General features: G+C 39.0%; 1 protein-coding gene across 8 annotated transcripts in view; it reads right to left on the minus strand.

Annotated features, from left to right (window-relative positions):
* The window catches only part of LOC129764169 (zinc finger protein 569), a 76,783-nt gene that overhangs the window by 21,304 nt on the left and 36,461 nt on the right, over positions 1 to 19,018 (minus strand). For 7 of the 8 annotated variants that reach the window (XM_055763004.1, XM_055763008.1, XM_055763010.1 and 4 more), the window contains 2 exons: positions 6,547 to 6,695; positions 6,212 to 6,285 (listed from right to left, as the gene is read on the minus strand). In XM_055763004.1, the coding sequence (XP_055618979.1) occupies positions 6,212 to 6,285; positions 6,547 to 6,695 (223 nt within the window). The remainder of the gene's footprint in view (positions 1 to 6,211; positions 6,286 to 6,546; positions 6,696 to 19,018) is intronic. The other variant, XM_055763006.1, reaches the window with a different exon arrangement.

The following is a 19,018-nucleotide window of genomic DNA, read 5'->3' on the forward strand; positions in this document are numbered from 1 at the left end:
CAGTCCCCTTGCCATTGCGTTTCTAGAGGAACTTAGCTGTCTCAACGTAGTATTACTTGCGTTATTTTTATTAGCACCTGGTTGAAATTTCTACGTCAAATAACACGCCTTTGGTTGCGTTCTGAGCACTGATGGAAATTCATATGCATTTTGTCTAATGCCCGATTCGGTATACCCATTTTACTCACAAGTAACACATCTCAAGGTTTACTCAATGTTTTTGAACCAAAAGTTCGAATGAATGTAGCAAACGTTTATCCACGAACCTGTTTTCTGCAGCACTGATCATCGGTGATATACCCACGAGCAGTGTTGAAAAAATCATCTTCGTTAAGCTCAAAAGCTTATATTTTCAGGCTAGGTTGCATCGAAAGTCTATATACTCCAAACGAAAATCAAAATAACAGATCCAAACAACTAGTGAATATGAGCAAATGAACTTTTGTTCATCAATATGTTTTGATGTTTATTTTTCCACCCAATGTCATTTTCATCTTGATTATTCAGGATGCCAGAACTGAATTTCATTTTAGCCAAACGAATATCAGCTGTTGTTTACTTTTAACCAGAGGTAGCTGTGTGCGGCTGGTTTTTATGTAGGTCGGATTGTACTGATGCTTAAGTCCTTCCAAATCAACGCAGGCAACAAGAAGATTATGATATGTTGTAATACATTTGACCATCGAGTCCAGGAGCAATTCTTATTCAATTGCAATACGATGTTTAGGGATCGTTCGCGATGCCGTTGTTACCGTCTCGCCAAACAAAATCCTGCGCGATTTCTTGCAAAGATCGTTTCATCGAGCTCTGGCGTTTTTGTTTTCTAAATGGTCCAGCCTGACTAATTTTATTTTATTTTTGATTTTTGGATCAAAATCAATGCCAGAACGAATATCGTTTCGAATGTGAGGAATATCAATTTGTTGCTTTTGATATTCAAAGTATAAATAACAGCGAAGTTATGAGCTCCACTCAATGCCGATAAAATGCATCAGCGATATGAACAAAATGAACTCGTTTGTTATTGTCATCAATATAATGAGGGCTGAAATAAAATCATATTCGTTACTCGTGAATATTTGTTGATATTCTTAGACACTGCCCACGAGTATACTTACAAGGCTGTCACCTTGTTTTTCCTATGACAGCCTTTCGATTGATCTATTAACTGCAACCGCATAATGAGCATGTCATCGCATGCGACATTTATAGTTACCGTCGTTCACTGTACACGAATACTTCTTCATATACATGAACAGGGTCTTTCAGAATAAACGCTCACGCAACGAATTTTAATAACTTCTACAAAAGTGAACCGTTTTTTATTTTTTAAAACGAAAATAATGCTTATTTTAGGAAATTTTCGATGTGACCACCCCTTTTTTCGATAACGCGTTTTAGACGGTGAACAAAATTCTTCATGCACAACTCTAACAGTACGACTTCGATGCTGTTGAAAATCCGAGTTATTTCTTGTTTAAGTTCCTGCGAATTTTGTGGCTTATTAACATAGCAACGGTCCTTCACGTACCCAGAAAGGAAGTAATCGACGACGAGAAATGATGAAATTCTTACCATAAGAGGACAAAGTTTCATTAAGGCTTCGATTGCTCGAATAATACGATTTCACTAAAAATACACGTTCTTGTAAGTTGTACATCGTGACACTAAAAACCTTCCGATCAAACTGAACGAGTAGCCGAATATTATCGTCCCGAAGTAGGGAATGCAATGTTACTATCGACGGAGCGAAAGAAAAATTTCATAAGGATCTTTTGCGTGAGCGTTTAATCTGAAAGACACTGTATTTTGTTCATTCGTCTACGACAGCTGATGCGTGGAAGCGGAACTTCCAATAGTCGCTTCAGTCGCCATGAAATAAAATCGTCTGCCTGTATGTGCACGTAGCCAGTTCCCACAACCAACAATAACAACTTAACAATTTCGAAACAAAGAGCTGAAAATTACTTTTTTACTTGTTCCGTTCTCTTCAGTCAGAGTAATTTTTTACAATCATACTGAAATATCGATTCATCTATTTCATTCTTTCGCTTTGAATTGGGAAGGCAAACGCTTTCAATTGACGATTGAAACTGCACGCATGGGCATATTCATTATCGTTCGAACGGGACATACAGTGTCGGACATAACATTAGGACCACTGCTCAAGCAAAAAAAGAAAGTGTAACATCTGTAGTTAAAACAATAGTCATTCATTAAAAAATGCGTTTTAAGCATACTTAACAACTATAATGACGCGATAAAATTTAAGACCAGTTCGTCGTTTCGGCTATTTCGAGTGTTATTTCGACCGATTTTTGTAGAAATTGATTGTTTCTCGGTGGTATTTTGTGTTTTTCGGATCCTGGTATGTATTTATCATGTAAACAAGAAGTATGTGAGGTTTTAATTCTCGATTTTTAGTTGCAGTCAACGAAAAATGAGTCGCGAGCATAATAGCACGGAAATACAGCGGATGGTCATCCGCAAAATGTCCAAAACATGCGCAACCAACGCGAAATTGCAGAGTACTTGGGACGATCCAAAACCTTCGTGATTAATGCCCTCCACTACCGCGAAATTGACTATAGTGAGAAGCCTGATCAAGGCATTCACTGCATAGAAGGGAAAGCAAACAAAGTAGCGTACTCCAGAATGTCATGAACCAAGCAATATTATAATATCTTCGAAGCGTGAATATAGAGGAACTCGTACACATAACGGCGAATGAATCCCAGTACAGAGCATCGTTGAATCTGGGCTTCGAATCAATCCCAGACCATAGATGCACTATGTACGTTGCAGTCTTGACGTTTCCATTCTATATTGATGGAATACGGGACTGTTGAAGCGACCAAAGGAAATTATCTTGAATCTATTATCATTCACCAGCATTCCGCTATCGCAGAACCATTCTAGTGTACCGCATTTCTGAGGAATAAATAATCTGAAAGGGATGCGATCTGTCTTTTAGTTTGTTTAACGCGTCATTTAGAACAAGTTGACTCGGCGATTTTTCGTCATATTTTGGTTGTTTTTTTTCGGTATGAGAAAAATCGCAGCACGACTAGTGTCAAAAAAGCTTTTTTCAAAAAGCTCATTGCAATCAAGGGGCTGAAGAGATGCTTGAACGATCAAATTCTGATCCCACACCCATCCAACGTATAATTACTGGCCATGAGATATGGGTGTCGCTTTTTATTATTTCCGGAACGCAAATTACCGATTCGTGGGATCCGTTTTGACAGCATTGGAAATATTAAACCGCGTGAATTGAAGGCAATTCATGAATACAGTTATAAAAAAATATTTCGATGACAGAATTGTTCGCCTGGAAAAGTGTAATTTTTCAGAATGGGCCTATTTTTGGGGCGATAACGTAAATTTAGATGGTAAATAAAGCAGTCTTATGTCTTTAAAAACAACTCCCGGTATATATTTTAAAGAATGTAAGCAAAACAGTCACTCTTTGCTACAGGTTTGCTTTGCTAAATACGCTTTTAAAGAACATACCAAACAAAACAAGGCAGACGGGAGTAAAATCAGTAAACAAATGATTATTGGATTAAATGGATTAAATCGTTTTTTTACGCTCGTACACTGCATTCGCATTCACTCGTTGAACACGTGGCTGATAGTTTGTAGTGTTTGTTGACGAAAGCGATACAGATAACATCCACACGCAGGTGTCACTTTCCGGAATATATCACCTTATAATCAGGTCCACTGTGGTCTTTGAAGGTAAAGTTGCATGGAGTACGAATGAAAGTTTAAGTTTATTCACAATGTCTAAAAAGAGCGATGAGTTTTGTTTACCGTTGACCGGAATCATTAATATAGTAATTTTACGAAAAAAAGATTTATCGAAAAAAAACTCGTATATTCATTCCTTTTCAAAAATTAAGACACATTCTGAATCAGGGTGAGCTGGAAATTCCTCTGTTTCGCCATTGCGCATATTTCCTTTCAAATTTGTAGTTTCTGAATCGCTCAAACCTATTTACGATTTCTGAAATGCAAATGAAAAGTATTCCGGTAGATTTTTCAGACAAAATATGCGGGAGCTCAAATACCTAATTTTGGGTAAAAACCAGGGCTCGCCAAAGTTAAATAAAAAATTGGCAATTGGAAATGAGTTTTGGCTTCATCCAGCAGTTTTTCCGTCAACATGACTCAACAGTCATTCGGGCGTTTTGTTTCTAACTCACTGCATTTCATTCTTCCCCGTCAAATGGACTTCAATGCATATTGTAGTGACTCCCCCAAAATGAATTCGTTTCTCTCTCACATGTATCACGTATGTATCACGTATGCATCGATGTTTGAGTTCAACGTCGTTTGACATCTACTTAAGGTGAGCTAGATTTTTTTTGCATCGTACACGAAACTCACACATATAAAATAGCGTGCGGTGTTGTGTTCAGAAACACTGACAAATTTGTGAATTTTGTTGATATAAACCCGTTTCTCTGTATGTTTTTTTTTCGCAAAATTGAACTCAATCTTTATATGGACTTAATATTGACAGTAAATTAAGATTGTGTACGCGGGTAACAAAATTCATGTCAGGGGGAGTAGAAGTGTGGATTGAAGTCAGGTTGAATGAAGAGGTATATTTGTTTTCATTAGTCACGTCAATTAGAATAACCATTGACTAGAATAGTTCATCAGCCATCCTCGCTCTCAACGCTCGTCAATTAATTTTTTAGTCAATTCAAATCATGTTGACGGCGAATGCCGAAGTAGTCCTAGTCGAAGCGAAGCTACTAAGTGGAGTCGATTTTCATTTTTCATCCTCCAAGATTTCAGGCCCTGGTAAAAACTTTATTGAAAACTATTTGCGAGGCATCGAACTAGAAGAAACCCGAGTTGTTTATATAATTGTTTAGAATGTTCAGCATGATTTACATAAAATATCAAAATTTCATATACTAAATGTATATGTATATTTGTATATTTGTATATTTTTTGTTTTTCTATTTAAAATTCCTCCTATTTTTTTAATTCTCGATCTCTTCACAAAAAAATATAGGTATGACTCCGAAAACAATATTTTTGTGGTTTTCGGGGCGCGGTTTATAATTCAAATACCTTTGATTTTTTAAAAAAAGTATCGGAAATCGGGCATTTTTCAAGTTCGAAAACTTTTGAATTTGAATTTATAAATCGGCTTGAAAATGGGAAAAGAAAAATGAATGTTCTTGTGACTTTGATGTTTTATGTTAAAAATATCATCTGTAGAATAATGCACGATCACATTCTCGACTAGTCCGGCACCTTACAAATTACAAAAAACAAGCATTTATGAAGTTTCCGTCTAAAAAGGCGTTTGGGTTGCCATATAGTTTTTTTTTCCAATAAGTCTACTAAAATATCCTTAAGAAATCGCAGATCGGTTGAGAGGTTCAAAAGCTATAAATTTCCAAAAATGAACGTATTGACAAAACAGATTTTCCAGACCACTCAATTCTGAATTACGCACCCTAAGGGCGAAAACAAAACGGTTGTATATATTTTTATGATTTTTTTTTCATGGAATTACTGCATAAACAGTTTCAAATACTACTTTGTGTCGCATTTCTCCAAGATACCCAAGACGCAAAATCCCTATCGGACTTTGAATGACAGAAACGGTGGCGAATCTTCATGAGGGCAACAACAGACATTCCGCAGTCTATGAGTATACGAGTTACGATTCTGCGCGAGAGTACAGGAGAATAAAGATATCCAAAATCGCAAGAGGGAAAATCGTAGTGAAGATTATTGTCTGGCTCGGTTTGCTCAATGGAATCGTTGCTCTTGTCCAAAAGCGAAGACGCGGGCAACAGAGTACGGTTTGAAACATTAAGGGTTTCATTAGAGTCTTCTTGTTTTTATTGTGATGTGGCAAAAGTATTATTTGAGTAACTTTCAATATTTTGGTCAAAAGAAAGGGTCGTTACGCAGGTCACTCTCCAGTTTACCGGTTTTGGGTGAATTTATTTCAGGCATAATTTAAGATAACAACCAATGTTTCCTACTAATTAAACCATTACCAGTGAGTATCAAAAGCCTATTTCAGTTCCCTTTACCGGTGAGAAATGCAACTTGCGCTGCTGCATTGAATGCAATTTAGAGCTAGCAACAACAAAACTACTAGCCGAAAGAGGGTGACCTCACTCTAGAAGCTCATTGAACCTAACCGTTCCTTCGCGGAATCGGGTGTACTTACTTATAACTTCGTGCTTCTTAACTGCCGGATGGCCAGTGGTAACGGTGGCTGTAGTTCCACTGGTGGTGATAATGCTGTAAAAAAGATGCAACAAAAACAAAACAAAATAAGAATCATTACTCAACGGGACGCGGCGGCGGCGGTTGGGGAAGACGCGCTCACAAGTGCACAGACAATAAATCATCGTGAGATGATGAGAGGAATCGTCGTGTGGTTGCGAAATTGAATCACAACACTGGGCTGTTCGCCGCCGCAGCAGCTACAGCAGGAATAATGCAGTTGGGAACGAACCAGTGGAACAAAAAAATATAAAGAGATGAGAAGAGGTCACTTACCGCTGTGTTGTGCCTTGCTGTAACGCGGACGGATCGTTGACCACGATCATCCGCCGGACCGCACCCTTGTTGGAGGCGTGCGTGATTGTACCCTTAGCATCCTTCTGCACTATTATGCTAGCACCGTCCGGCAGCTGCAAGTATGGCATCTGTTATCAGGACAAAACGGACCACGGCAGGTAGGATGGTGGTAGAGGGTGGTGGTTGTGGGCAAAGATGGTGTTTTGTTTTGGAAGGAACGGTGGTTTTGATGAAGTGATTTTTTTGTTGATGTTGGATGGTGTTGTGGTTGTGGTTTTTTGTACGCAAACACAGGTAGCGCGCGACGCAACAACAGAACACAATATGGAAAAAAGAAAAGAGAGAAAAAGAAGCAAACATGTGGTAAAACAGGTCGAGTTGAATGAGCAAGGCTACATGAGAGATAAAATAAGAATTAATTGAATTTCGTTACGTTAATCGACATTAGACACAGGTGTTGCACGAGAAATAAATAAACTTTTTTTTCTTCGTTCGCCAATCCGATATATGTTACCTATTGTTTCGAGCGAGTGTAACCATGATTTATTGATGACTACATGACATAAAGACGCATCGGAGCAGAATGATTGATCGCTGACATTGTAATTTGATGTGTTTATGCCGGTAATCATTTCAATAACATACTCTTCAGCAACACGTGCGGCAACAAATGCGTTCACCGCATCACGACGAAAGAAATTGAAAGCAGAATTTCCGCTCCTAGAATACCACAATACTATTTAACAGCCATGTCAAGTGGAATGCACAAACACATTCGGAACGGTGAAAACTGAAGCTCTCTATTGCAACTGAAATTTTGTTGTTTATAGCTTGCGCTCAATCATATGTAACACCACACAACAGAAGTTAGTGGTATTGCTTTCAGGAAGATCGCTACACCAAAGGATGGAGAGAAACAACACTTGTCAAAATCAGCTGTGTTTTGTTTGTATCATTATCGGTGTTTGTTTTTACACGGCTATCCGCTGAATTCGTGTTTATATGGCACACTCACTGTGAAGATTTGGTCACCGATGTTCAGCGAGCCTTCTGTAGGATATACAGCTCCTCGCCGGAAAATATTGACTCTACGTGTATGTGTGTATGTGCGTATACTACGGCAGTCCGTTTGCAGACATCAAACCAAAAGGGTCCTCTATCGGCCGTGAGTGTGTATACAACAAAAAAGAGCAACAGTGGTACCCACTCTGAGCAGCAGGAGGCACAACCACGACTTCACACTCGACGGTCCGTTAGTGGCAGTGTGACAGTTCTACATGGCAATGCAACGAGGAAATATTCAGAAAAACGCACCAAACAATAATGATAATAATCATCACGACAGAGAGTCGCACAAACTCCGTTCCACAACATCAATTGCTGTATGAAACCAACCACAGCATACATACATCCCCTTTAATGTATCCACATAGACACACATTGGCCAATCCATGAATGGTCCATATTCCCTCAGTATGCCGACACAACACATGAGGTCGCGCGAAAAGCACGTGCTTTTCTCTACGGATTGTTGGTTTGAGTGACGCGTTAGATGCCTGCTCCTCTATTCGCCACCACCGAACAGCAACACAGTAACATCTTTTGTTTACAAGCAGCAGCAATCGCTAGAGTGTCCGCGTGTTTTGCAGAAGAAAAACACCAAATCAAAACAAACACACGCCTTTAGTGCGGCTAAGACCCAAACGCACCAACATTCAAGAGTCAGTAACTATGGTGTTGTTCATCAGATGTAATGGGGCACTACAACTGATTAATGGATTTTTTTTCTCCTATTTTTTGCGTTTGTCAAGTGGAGCGCACGAGTTCGAATCGCAAAACCAACACCGAGGAATTTTGCAATCTTTTCATGCAATCTAGGAAATTGATTTACTCACTCTTCAAGACCGTTTCATAACTGCTTGCTGCTGGTCGGTGTGTTAGCTGCTGTGGATGTAATTACTATCGGTTTTGCTCCATTTCTCCGTTTCTCATTCTCACTGTTATAATACCTCTCTCTAAATAATTGATCTTAATGTTGTAATGTTGAAGGAATGAATACACAAAAGCACAATCGAACTTTGTCTGCGACATGTGGTTTGCTAATTTGAGTGCTTTTTCTAAATGGTATTTGTGTTTTGAAGAAAACTCTCAAAATCTGCAGTGCCAGAATTTTAAGATGATCACAAGAACGAAACAAAGTTGAGACGAAATCGCTTTGATCGCGATTATATTACTGTAAACATAAGGATACGAAAAAATGCGACTGCACGAGGAAACAGGTAGATTTGACTACCTCCAGAGGTAATGGCGATGAAATGTAAAGTTTACCATTTGTACAAGTATGAAACCGGGAAACACATTTATTTCATTAAAATGAAAAACTCTACTTTGTTCAAAACATTTTCATCGATAGCTATACATTTTCCCAGCTCTCGATGCCATTTAGGGATGCCACAACAAAAGATCAGCTGTGTTCCTCGTTCAGAACTGTTCCTCATTTTTTGGCCAGTTTTGCGGTGTGTGATGTAATATTATCATGCAACAAAATCACTTTGTGTTGCCTGTTTTGGTAGTCTTGGTTGGGTTTCACCAAAAACTCGATTGAAATTGATCATTTGTTGTCGGTAACGTTCAGTATTAACAGCTTTGCAAGATATGAGTAACTCTCATAGAGGATCAAACCCTTCTGATCCCACCAAACACACAGTTTTGTACTTCTTCCATAGCGATTTGACCGTGCAACCGATGTTGATGGTTCCTTTGGATTTACCAAAGATCTTTATCACTTAGGATTCTAATCAACTTTCCGTCAGTCATAATCCGATGGAGAAATGATTTCCTGTAGTCTTTTATGTAGAACCCACTTTCCGATCTTCTGGATCATTCCCATGTCCTTCAACCGTATCGAGATGGCTTTTTGAGTCACATTCTGCTAGTTGTTGCCCTGAGTGTCACATTCGTTCACTGTCCACATCTTTTCCATGCTCTTCATAACATCCTCACATCAAAATCACAATTTTAATAATTTTTTTATTCACTTAAAGAACAGCAATTTTCCAAGAGCAGCATGTCACCGTAAGCTTCGACAATTCGTATTTTTCAAGCACGAAAGTAAACATGTTCAAAACTCTTCCACGTATGCTGCAGAGTAAAACCTATTTCGTTTTAACTTGAATTCTTTGCTAGTAGTCAAAACAAAGTTTCCAATAATTCATTATTACGAGAAGGATTACATTGCCAGTTGGAGCCACCTAATAGAAAACTCCGGTGTCGTATTTTTCTATATCTGGTATATTTCATCTCCCCTCGCTAATTACGCTAACTTTGCTCACCTTTTCAGTGTTTTTTTAACTTTTCAAGCCTTTTTTTTCAAAACAAGATGTTGAACTTTACACTATGTCGGCGAGGATGAACATTATAGAATTTCAAGAATGAATTCTTCAGTACAAATATTTGTTAGCACTGACAAGGGACGATGAACGAATGGTTGCAAATGTGGGCAAATTGTCAAATTAATTTGCAGCATAGATTGCTCGCTGTCTAGAGTGGCACTGAAACACTGACCTTATTGAACATCTGAGTAGTATTGTTCCCTTAGCGAACTGACATCTCCCACGCTCACAAGAACACTATTTCGGAAAAACTGACAGCGGGCTATATCTGTGGTATAACCGCAAGGTTGACGTAGGACTACTGTTGGTTTAGTGATCATTTGTTTGAAGTTGCATCTGAATCGATTCTCTTTGAATGGATGAATGAAGGAGGGGGTGTTTTCGAAAACGAGAGCGATATGTTGGGGGTACAAGGTTTTTAGCTTTAACCCTTTCGCTTCGAGCGTCGTCTATAGACGACATCAGGAAGATACTGCACATCAATCACACCAATGCGTTATGCATACTTTTCGGTGCAGTGTTCCGTTCAGCGGTAGCGCTCCGACGGAGCACACTGCCGTAGTGAAAGGGTTAATACCTTCTTGTCGACTGAACGAAGTGACATGATTATCACTTCATTCGAAAGATCAAATATCTCTGAGTAATATGCCTTGAAAGCAAACTATTGGTAAAGTCGATGAACTGAAGAAGTGTTAAGTCTCAATGATTTAAGACAATAAAAAAATTGTTGAAATCCCAAAATTCTATAAATATGGGTACCTGCTTGGAATTTCAACTCAGTCATGGTTAATATGCGTGTGATGAAAGACACGACTGGCAAAGCAAGATTGTCGTTGTGCACAACGTCTATGATCAACTTGTATGTAACAGAAGAAGCAATCACGCAAACTGATGTAAAATTTATTCTCCGCTATCTCATGTTTGCATGTCACTAACTCTCAAACTCTTTCCCCATCTTTGTGTGTGATATGATTTGTTTACCATTACCAATAGATAAAATATCTGTCACTTTCAATCGGTCTGCGTAAGTTTTGCGCTCACTCTGCCCTTCCTCAAAATATCCACTTCCCGCATGAGAAATTGTTGCGTGAACATCGTTTGCTGGCGAGACTCGAGCGGGAATAAATTGTCTTCCTCAAGATTTATCTTGTACTCCTAATATGTTTCCGAAAGACGTAATTTTACGTTGATCGCACTTGATTGATTGAAAGAATGTGTATGGCCACAGTATTCGATAAACTTTTTCGCTTTAAAGAAGTTTTGAATTTGTGAAGAACTATCTGATACTTGATTTGCTAAAAACAAAACCTTTCGTGTTATGCATGATGATGTTTAGCTTTTTTCGCAGTTGCTGTTGATTTCTTTGGCTCCGACTTTTTCGGCTTTTGTGAGAATTCAGTTTATTTTCGGGCAGTCGCAACGACATTAGCAACAGCTTTCTACACCCAAACTAGCGTTGGCAGAGATGCCATTTTGTATTTATCTGGGTGAAATGCGCAAATAATGAGCTGTTTTAAAAGCTTAAGAAAAGGTTTGTACGTATGCGAGCAGACATCTCTTTCTGTTTTCTTTTCTCATTCTATATGGGGTTGTGCAAAAAAAATCATACGACGTCAATGTGGATCGAACCAAGGCCGGCTGGAATGCAAAGCTATTTCACACGTCCACGCTATTCATATAGCTGCTAGTGCTGATATACGTAAGCATGATAATATTACACCTCATCATAAAAAGAAGTTGGAAAGTGTTTTCCAAGAGGATAAAGAAGAACATTGACGAGAATATATCTTTCTCTGTCTGGACCGTGTATTTGGCAAACTATACGAAAAGCTTTCATATGTTTTCATTTAAATGTGTGTCCTGTTTCGCTCGCTCATATTTGCTAGAGCCAATATATATATTATACAAATGATATACATGTATTGGGGAGTAGAACATTCTCTGTTATTTTTTAGCTCATTTAATGTAATAAATCGGGATGCCATAACATGAGCTAAAAATTAACTTTGGGAGTACTCTTCTTGTTGGTCACCGGTTTGAACGAACACGACAAACCAGCGCCCTTCGTCCATGTTTTACCCCCAATAAATTCCCGCAAGACATAATCTCACGCTTAAAGAACAGTTTCTTACAATATATAAGGTTTTTATGTCACACCAATACTAATACTTTCCTATGCGAAGAAGATATTTACTGGGTTGGAAGAACAATCTTCAACTTTCTCTTATTTGCACTTGATCGAAAAAATAATATAAATTATTATATTATTTCGCTTCAAAGATATTTCGAATTCTGAGAAGAACTATTTGATATTTGATTTGCTAAAACAAAAACAAAATTTCTCGTGTTTTGCGCGCTAATGTTCAGCTTTTTTTCTTTTGCAACTGATTTCTTTGGCTCCATCGTTTTCGGCTTCTGTGTAGCGATTTCTGAGAATTTAACAGTTCGGCTGAAATGCTCATAAGGTTGACGTTTAGATGACGCCTACTTGACTATCACAAAGCACCATCTTTCAATGGATACGTGTCAAAATTTGACAGCAATCGGTCGATTGGTTCGAGAGTTACAGCATTGAGAGTGAAGCAACTTTTGTTATTGTGAAAAAAATGCAAAAATCAATGAAAACGATGGCAAAATTGCATGAATTGGGCTTCGAATTGCTTCCGCATCCACCATATTCTCCAGATCTGGCCCCCAGCGACTATTTCCTGTTCGCAGAACTGAAGAGAATGCTCACTGGCAAGAAATTTAAGACCGATAATGAAGTGATTACCGAAACTGAGACCTATTTTGGAAAAAAAAACCCGAAAAAGTACTATAAAAATGGTATCGAAAAGTTGCAAGATCGCTATAATCGCTGTATCGAAGGCAATTATGTTGAATTATAAAATTGAATTTTGCAAAAATAAAATAGTGTTACTGTGTTACCATATAAACTGTTAGTTGTAGTGTTAAATACTTCAATGGTGAATTCACCTTTGAATCTGTATTCTTGTTTGTAATTTCAAAATTAGTGAATTAATCCAAGTAAAGATTTATTTGAAAAGAAATTACTTCAAATATCAGATAAAATACATAATAATATTCGTAACAAATGACATTATTTGAAAGCAACAGGCCGTTTGATTTTGCCACATGCACAATACAATTCTGGAAATATTGGCGTATCGCATTTATGTATCCAAACAATACAGCAAATGTTCGCTCTAGTCAATCGTGCTATCACATTGGAAAGCGATGCAACATAATTTGACATTAACAGCACTTCCTCTAACTAGACGATACAGATTGATACAAATCGCGATTGCGCTGCTCTTTCAATCGTTCAGCAAGTGCATGTGCATGTGCTTCTCATTCATCTGGCGTTCGTCCTGCACGAATTCGCGATACATGTTCCCGATAATATTAATGCTATTAACGTTTCGGTGCGATGCTCAAGGGGTTGATTTGCACACCGAATCGTCAATCTTGAGTTTCGGTAAAATCACCGCAATCACTGGAATTTTCATTCCCATCAACACTTTAATAATTTGAATTTAAAACTTTAGAGAATGAATTTTAATGTAAAATAACCTGAAATAAATCAATGTGCAATAACGAAGGAAAAATCACACCAGTTGAACTACACAATTCATGAAGACGAAGGCACAGTGTCAACATATGCCGTGGCATGAATCAATCAACTCTCTTTTAAGTGGCTTCACACCCGAAGACAGTATGAAGTTGTTAAAATTTGAACGAAAATAGTTACATCATGTTATTTAATATATGAAATGCGTAATTCGTAGAATACGTATTTGGTACGAGAAAGTCAATTTTGTTTTCTTACGTTTTGTGTGACTTTGTCTTACTCCACCCATTATCCTTTTTGCCTAACGCCAATGGAACACGAAGCACTATACCGTCGACGCGAATCCGTAATGGATTGTTTAAACTTCCCATTTTCCTTGAAAAATTTTTCAATTTAATTTTTTTTTCTTGCTCGGAGACGAACACAACAAAACGAAGACAGCACAAATCGAGCGACCCGTCCTCGAGTTATGCGCAGTCTTACGAACTTTGTTTTGCATGTAAAATAGAATGATTATGACATCAATTTCATTAATCAGATCAAAATAAAATGAATTGCGCTTTGTTACAAGTAGATTGCCATTATTTCCAGTATTATTTCTGGTCGCTAGCTGGATGATTGATGAATCGTGAATGGCTTATCGTTTCCAGGTTAGAAGTCGCAAAAATAGTTCAATTTGTAAATTATTTTCTTGCATAATTGTGTTTTTCGGAGTTTTGGAGATATAATGTTGTTAAAAGATAATGAAAAACTGCTTGAGTATTCAATAAGTTCAGTGTTTCAGTTTCGCTCAAGACAGCGAGCAACCAACAGTACATGGTAATGATGAGAGTTGATTTGACAATCTGTTCAAATTGGCTTTTCATTGTTTTGCGAATTGTTTCCCTCCTCACTCAGTGCAAGCATTCATCCATCGGTTCTATTCAGTTCTACCAAATATTTAGACAAGAGTTCCATTCTTGAATTTCAGTAGTGTTTATTCTCGCCGGCAGTAATTTCGTAGTCCTATGCTAACGTATTGAATGATCTGTCATCGTTTTTCACAGCACCGATAAAGTCATCCATTAAGGTTTAATCGTGCTGCCATAACCTTACAATCTCCATACATTCATCAGACGAGATCACTTCATTATTGCAACTTCATATTTCGGTGTGAAGCATAAAGTTTTCGTGTAAGGTCATCAGGTTCTTTAAAAACCTGCATGTTGGAATCCGTTAACAGTCTTGACTGTACAGCAGAAAGTTTACTTCCTTATTAGATACGAATCGCATCCTTTACATAATGATTTGTAATGAATTCAAGAGTCCCTCTTCCTTCTTTGTGCCACACTTCCAGTTTCAATAGATTACTTCCACCTCACTCTTATTAAAAAGTTTGCAGACGTGATTGTAATTTGGCGCCAATGCGCCGCTTTTGTGCCTTCTCCTCCTTCTCCGTTCGTTTTGATGGAGCGGAGTTAATGTTGTTTTGAATCAATTTTGCTTCCCGCCACTTGCCGTCGCCTCCTGGTTTCACTCTCACGCACCCACCACATCACCGTGTGGATGCGCTTCGTTCGTACATTCATTGGCTGTGATATGTTATTAATGACCCACCCCCACCATGCCATTCCATCCATCGTTTCATATGGCTCCGTGCCACAATATATGTGAAGGCCTCTACATGTTCCCTCACTATAACTCACTTCTGCTGCGAATCGTTCCGTGCACCGAAAGCATCTCACACGGTGGTATGCATGTATAGTTTGTTTTGGTTTGTTTGGTAGGAAAAATTACACCCACAGGTACGACGCATGCAGCATAGGCTTCGTTGGTGACAAGGAGTCACCTTTACGTTGAAAATAATTATTGCAGCTATGTGTCCTTGCCAACAACAACAACTGCATCATTGGGATGGGAGCAAAGGAAAGTTTGAATGAAATTTCCACCCCGGCGGGGTGGTGGGTTGTGTTCCGGGAACGTGGCGGTGGGACTGATAGGATTGAATCCCCAGCCCAACACATGAATTTTCGCTAGTGCTGCAGGTGGTAAACACCACACCACCACCACAACTATTTGCGACTGATGGCACAGGAGAATTATTTCCAAATGGTTCACCATCCCGAGTACGTGAACACAACATGGCTCTTTCAAGAGAGATACGTGATGAAGCCAGGTTTGTTCTAATGGTGGTAGCCGTCACAAGCGCAGTCTCCTCAACCACCACCCACGTAAAGCACACTACACTGTTGTCGATAGGACTGGTTTTATGTGTTCGGCAGAATCATTTCGGAGAGCAGGTTGAGTTTGCTACTTTCGATGCCAACGATGTCTGCTTTGTGTAGGAGCTCAAGTATGCAGCAGCTTTTTTGTGTTTGCTGGTCGAATTTTATAATACTCATTTCAGAGGAGATGGTAAGCGCGGCTTGTCGAGAAGAGTGTACCGCATACATTCAGGCGATGCCTGAATCATAAGGTGTGCGTGTGTGTGTTTATGTGTGCTTTTTCCTTCAGGCCAGAGAAGGTACACGAAAGGTCGGACTTTCGTTCCTTTGTTGTTGCTCGGACAGCATACACAACAGTAGGACCATTGCAGGGGGAGGAGTGGTGTTCGTGTGTTGTGTACAACAATGTTCAGAGCAGCAAAATACCTTCGATACGGCGGACAAAGACGAAGCTTCGCGCTGTATGCCGCCGCCACCATGCTCTCTAGACAGCCGCTGCCGCCGTCGTTTCCTACCGCACAACAAAACGCTCTTTTTGAGCGCCAATTTATGTTTGTTGGGCTAAGGCGGCAGCGGGTAATATAATAACTCCATCGACCGACGGGACATAACGGAGCGAACGGAGCTGCAACAAGCGATAAATTACATTCGTGATTTTAGAGCATTCCAGCTGGTTTCTGCGGGGAATGACCCCGTGAAAGAGTGGTGATTCCCATGTGGATATGAAGAATTACGGAAATTTAATCATGGATATACAAAAACGTAATGTTTTACCCCCAGCATTTACCTCAACTGCATTCGGGGCTCTACGAAACTATGGAATTCGGAGATGATATTACATTACAGATAATTGGAGCTCGGATATGGCATTATCGCATTTTGCAACAATAGTTGATCATTCGATGGTCCTTTGTGAAGCTTATGATGATCACCATCAGTTTCCAATCTTTCGAATCTCAGTTTCAGGACTCTGCATTCATTCCGTTACCGAAAGATCGTCTCAATAATGTTCACGAATTGATCACACATTCCCATCGTTACACACACATTCGATATTATATTTAGAGGAAAATAACCCCTCGTTTTTTTTTGCAGGATCACAAATGTAACAAATTTGCTGCTAACCCAGAAGACGCCGGAAGTGATTGACAAAGTGGTTGGATGTCAATTAGCCACAGTTTATCGCATCAAAAAATATCTACAGGTTGGTTCTAAATAGCTAAGCCGGTGGTCCGCGGTTTTCACGTACGTATACGTGATTAAATCGGTCCGTGCAAAGATTTTTTTTCCATCCCATTTGTTTATTTATTTAGGCTAGTGTGAGGACGTGAAAATGAAGTAACTTAGGAGGGACCCCTTCTACCGAATTGAGCTAAACACATGTTCCGTTGACTGATCGCTCCACATGACCAAGGACTCCGTCACGGTTCTTCCATAAAGCAAGATTATTTTATGAACCGATGCTCTTCTTCGAACTGAGACTCTTTTGAACCGTTGCTCTTTTTTGACCCGAGACTCTCTCGAACCGCAGCTTTTTTCTTTTGAACTGCTGCTCTTTTTTGAACCGTGGTTCTTTTGTAAAGAACCGTGGATCGTATGCTCGTTTCAGACGAATCGGCTCAAATGAGCGGCTCGTGAGCGCTCGCCCATCTCTACCCCATAATGCAGCAGACTTCACAGATACTGATGAACCTTGTCGAGAATAAACTTATTTTCTGGCTCATGTTTTCATTTACTTGATATCAGTCTATCGGTAGGCGTTTCATATCATAAAACATATCACGTTTTTCTGAAATAGTTTTTACGTTAATAACCATTTTTACTGCCAACGTATTTTGGTGATGTAGATTTCAATCGAATCGGGAAATCTTTTAGGTTTGTTGACACTACGATTCACTAATCCGAAAATTGCAAGCAACCCAACATTGGTTATCAGTTTTATGGGTCACCAAAGGTAGATTCAAGTGGTTAAGAATTGCTAGAAGGACCGTCGCGTCGCGAATTGTGACATATGGCCAGCTTGTGTATTGTTCTCGCGATGGTAAGAATAAATCATCAATCAACCATCTTCAACTACTTCTACAAAATCACGAAAAGCCATCGGCCCTTTCATACCCTGGATTCCTCGAGTCAAGAGAGATGCACCACGATTGATATGAGGTACAGACTAGGGGGGCGTCGCTGATTAACGATCAGTTGCACCCCAATAAGAAGTATCCCGTGTCGGCCACACATACTGGAGACTACAACATCCCAATTATGAGAATCTTTGTAATACTAACCTCGAGCCAACCGCGAGTAATCGGTTACATATTACTAACATAGTTGTAAGACAAAAATTGTCAAAATATTGGACTCCAGGCCCCGTCAGGCTAACGCCACATGTGCCTTAAAAAATATATATATTTTGGAAAAAAAAATAAGATTGAATCACACGTAAGTATAGTTGATTTTATAAGTTGTCAAATATGGATAACGGTGGTGGTGGCAAGAGTAGAGTGTCCTCTATAGCTGCAGTGTCAGCTGCGTGTCTAAAAGAAAGGTGCATACTTAGTGCACTACATACATTGGCTAGAAGACACATCTCGAAATGTGGCCAGCTTGTGTATTGTTCTCATGAGAACAAGGATGAATCATGACTCAATCATCTTCAGCTGCTTCCATAAAAGCACGCAAACCGTCAGCCCTTTTCAGATCCACCAGAACTTTCTACTAAAGAAAATTTAGATAAATTCTAATGTTACGTTCGAAGTAATAAATATCGACTTGATTTTTATATTTTTTATCCGGGAGAGAACTTGTGTGAATTTTGGAATTTTGGTGACTTTTTTACGATCGATCATTTGATTTTTGTGAATTCGCACCACTGTTTCCGAGTAAAAAGAGGCTTCAAAGTGCAGCAAACTTCGGATATGAAGAAGGTATTTTCCAACGATGAGAGCTGTGTTCCTTGGAGGAAAACTGAAGGTAAAAAATTGGTTCAGAGCGATTGCTGTCGTCGCCGCCGCCACCACAAAACCGATTCGGCTCGGGATTACTATAGACCCCTCGCAAAACGACGAAGTAGGTAGACCTAGATAAGAGAAGGTTTGACAGTAGATAGCGATAAGAGCGATAGACCAAAATATAGATATCATTTGATATCAATTCATATCTTATGAGATTTTAGACAAAATCAACTAAAATTTATATCAAATTTTGAAACCGATTGAGAGTTCATGAACTATGAACGAGAGTAATTGTGAGTAGAATTTATTCATATAACTTGAATTGCATACAACATT

This window comes from Toxorhynchites rutilus, chromosome 2, assembly GCF_029784135.1.
Source record: "Toxorhynchites rutilus septentrionalis strain SRP chromosome 2, ASM2978413v1, whole genome shotgun sequence".
Lineage (NCBI taxonomy): Eukaryota > Metazoa > Arthropoda > Insecta > Diptera > Culicidae > Toxorhynchites > Toxorhynchites rutilus.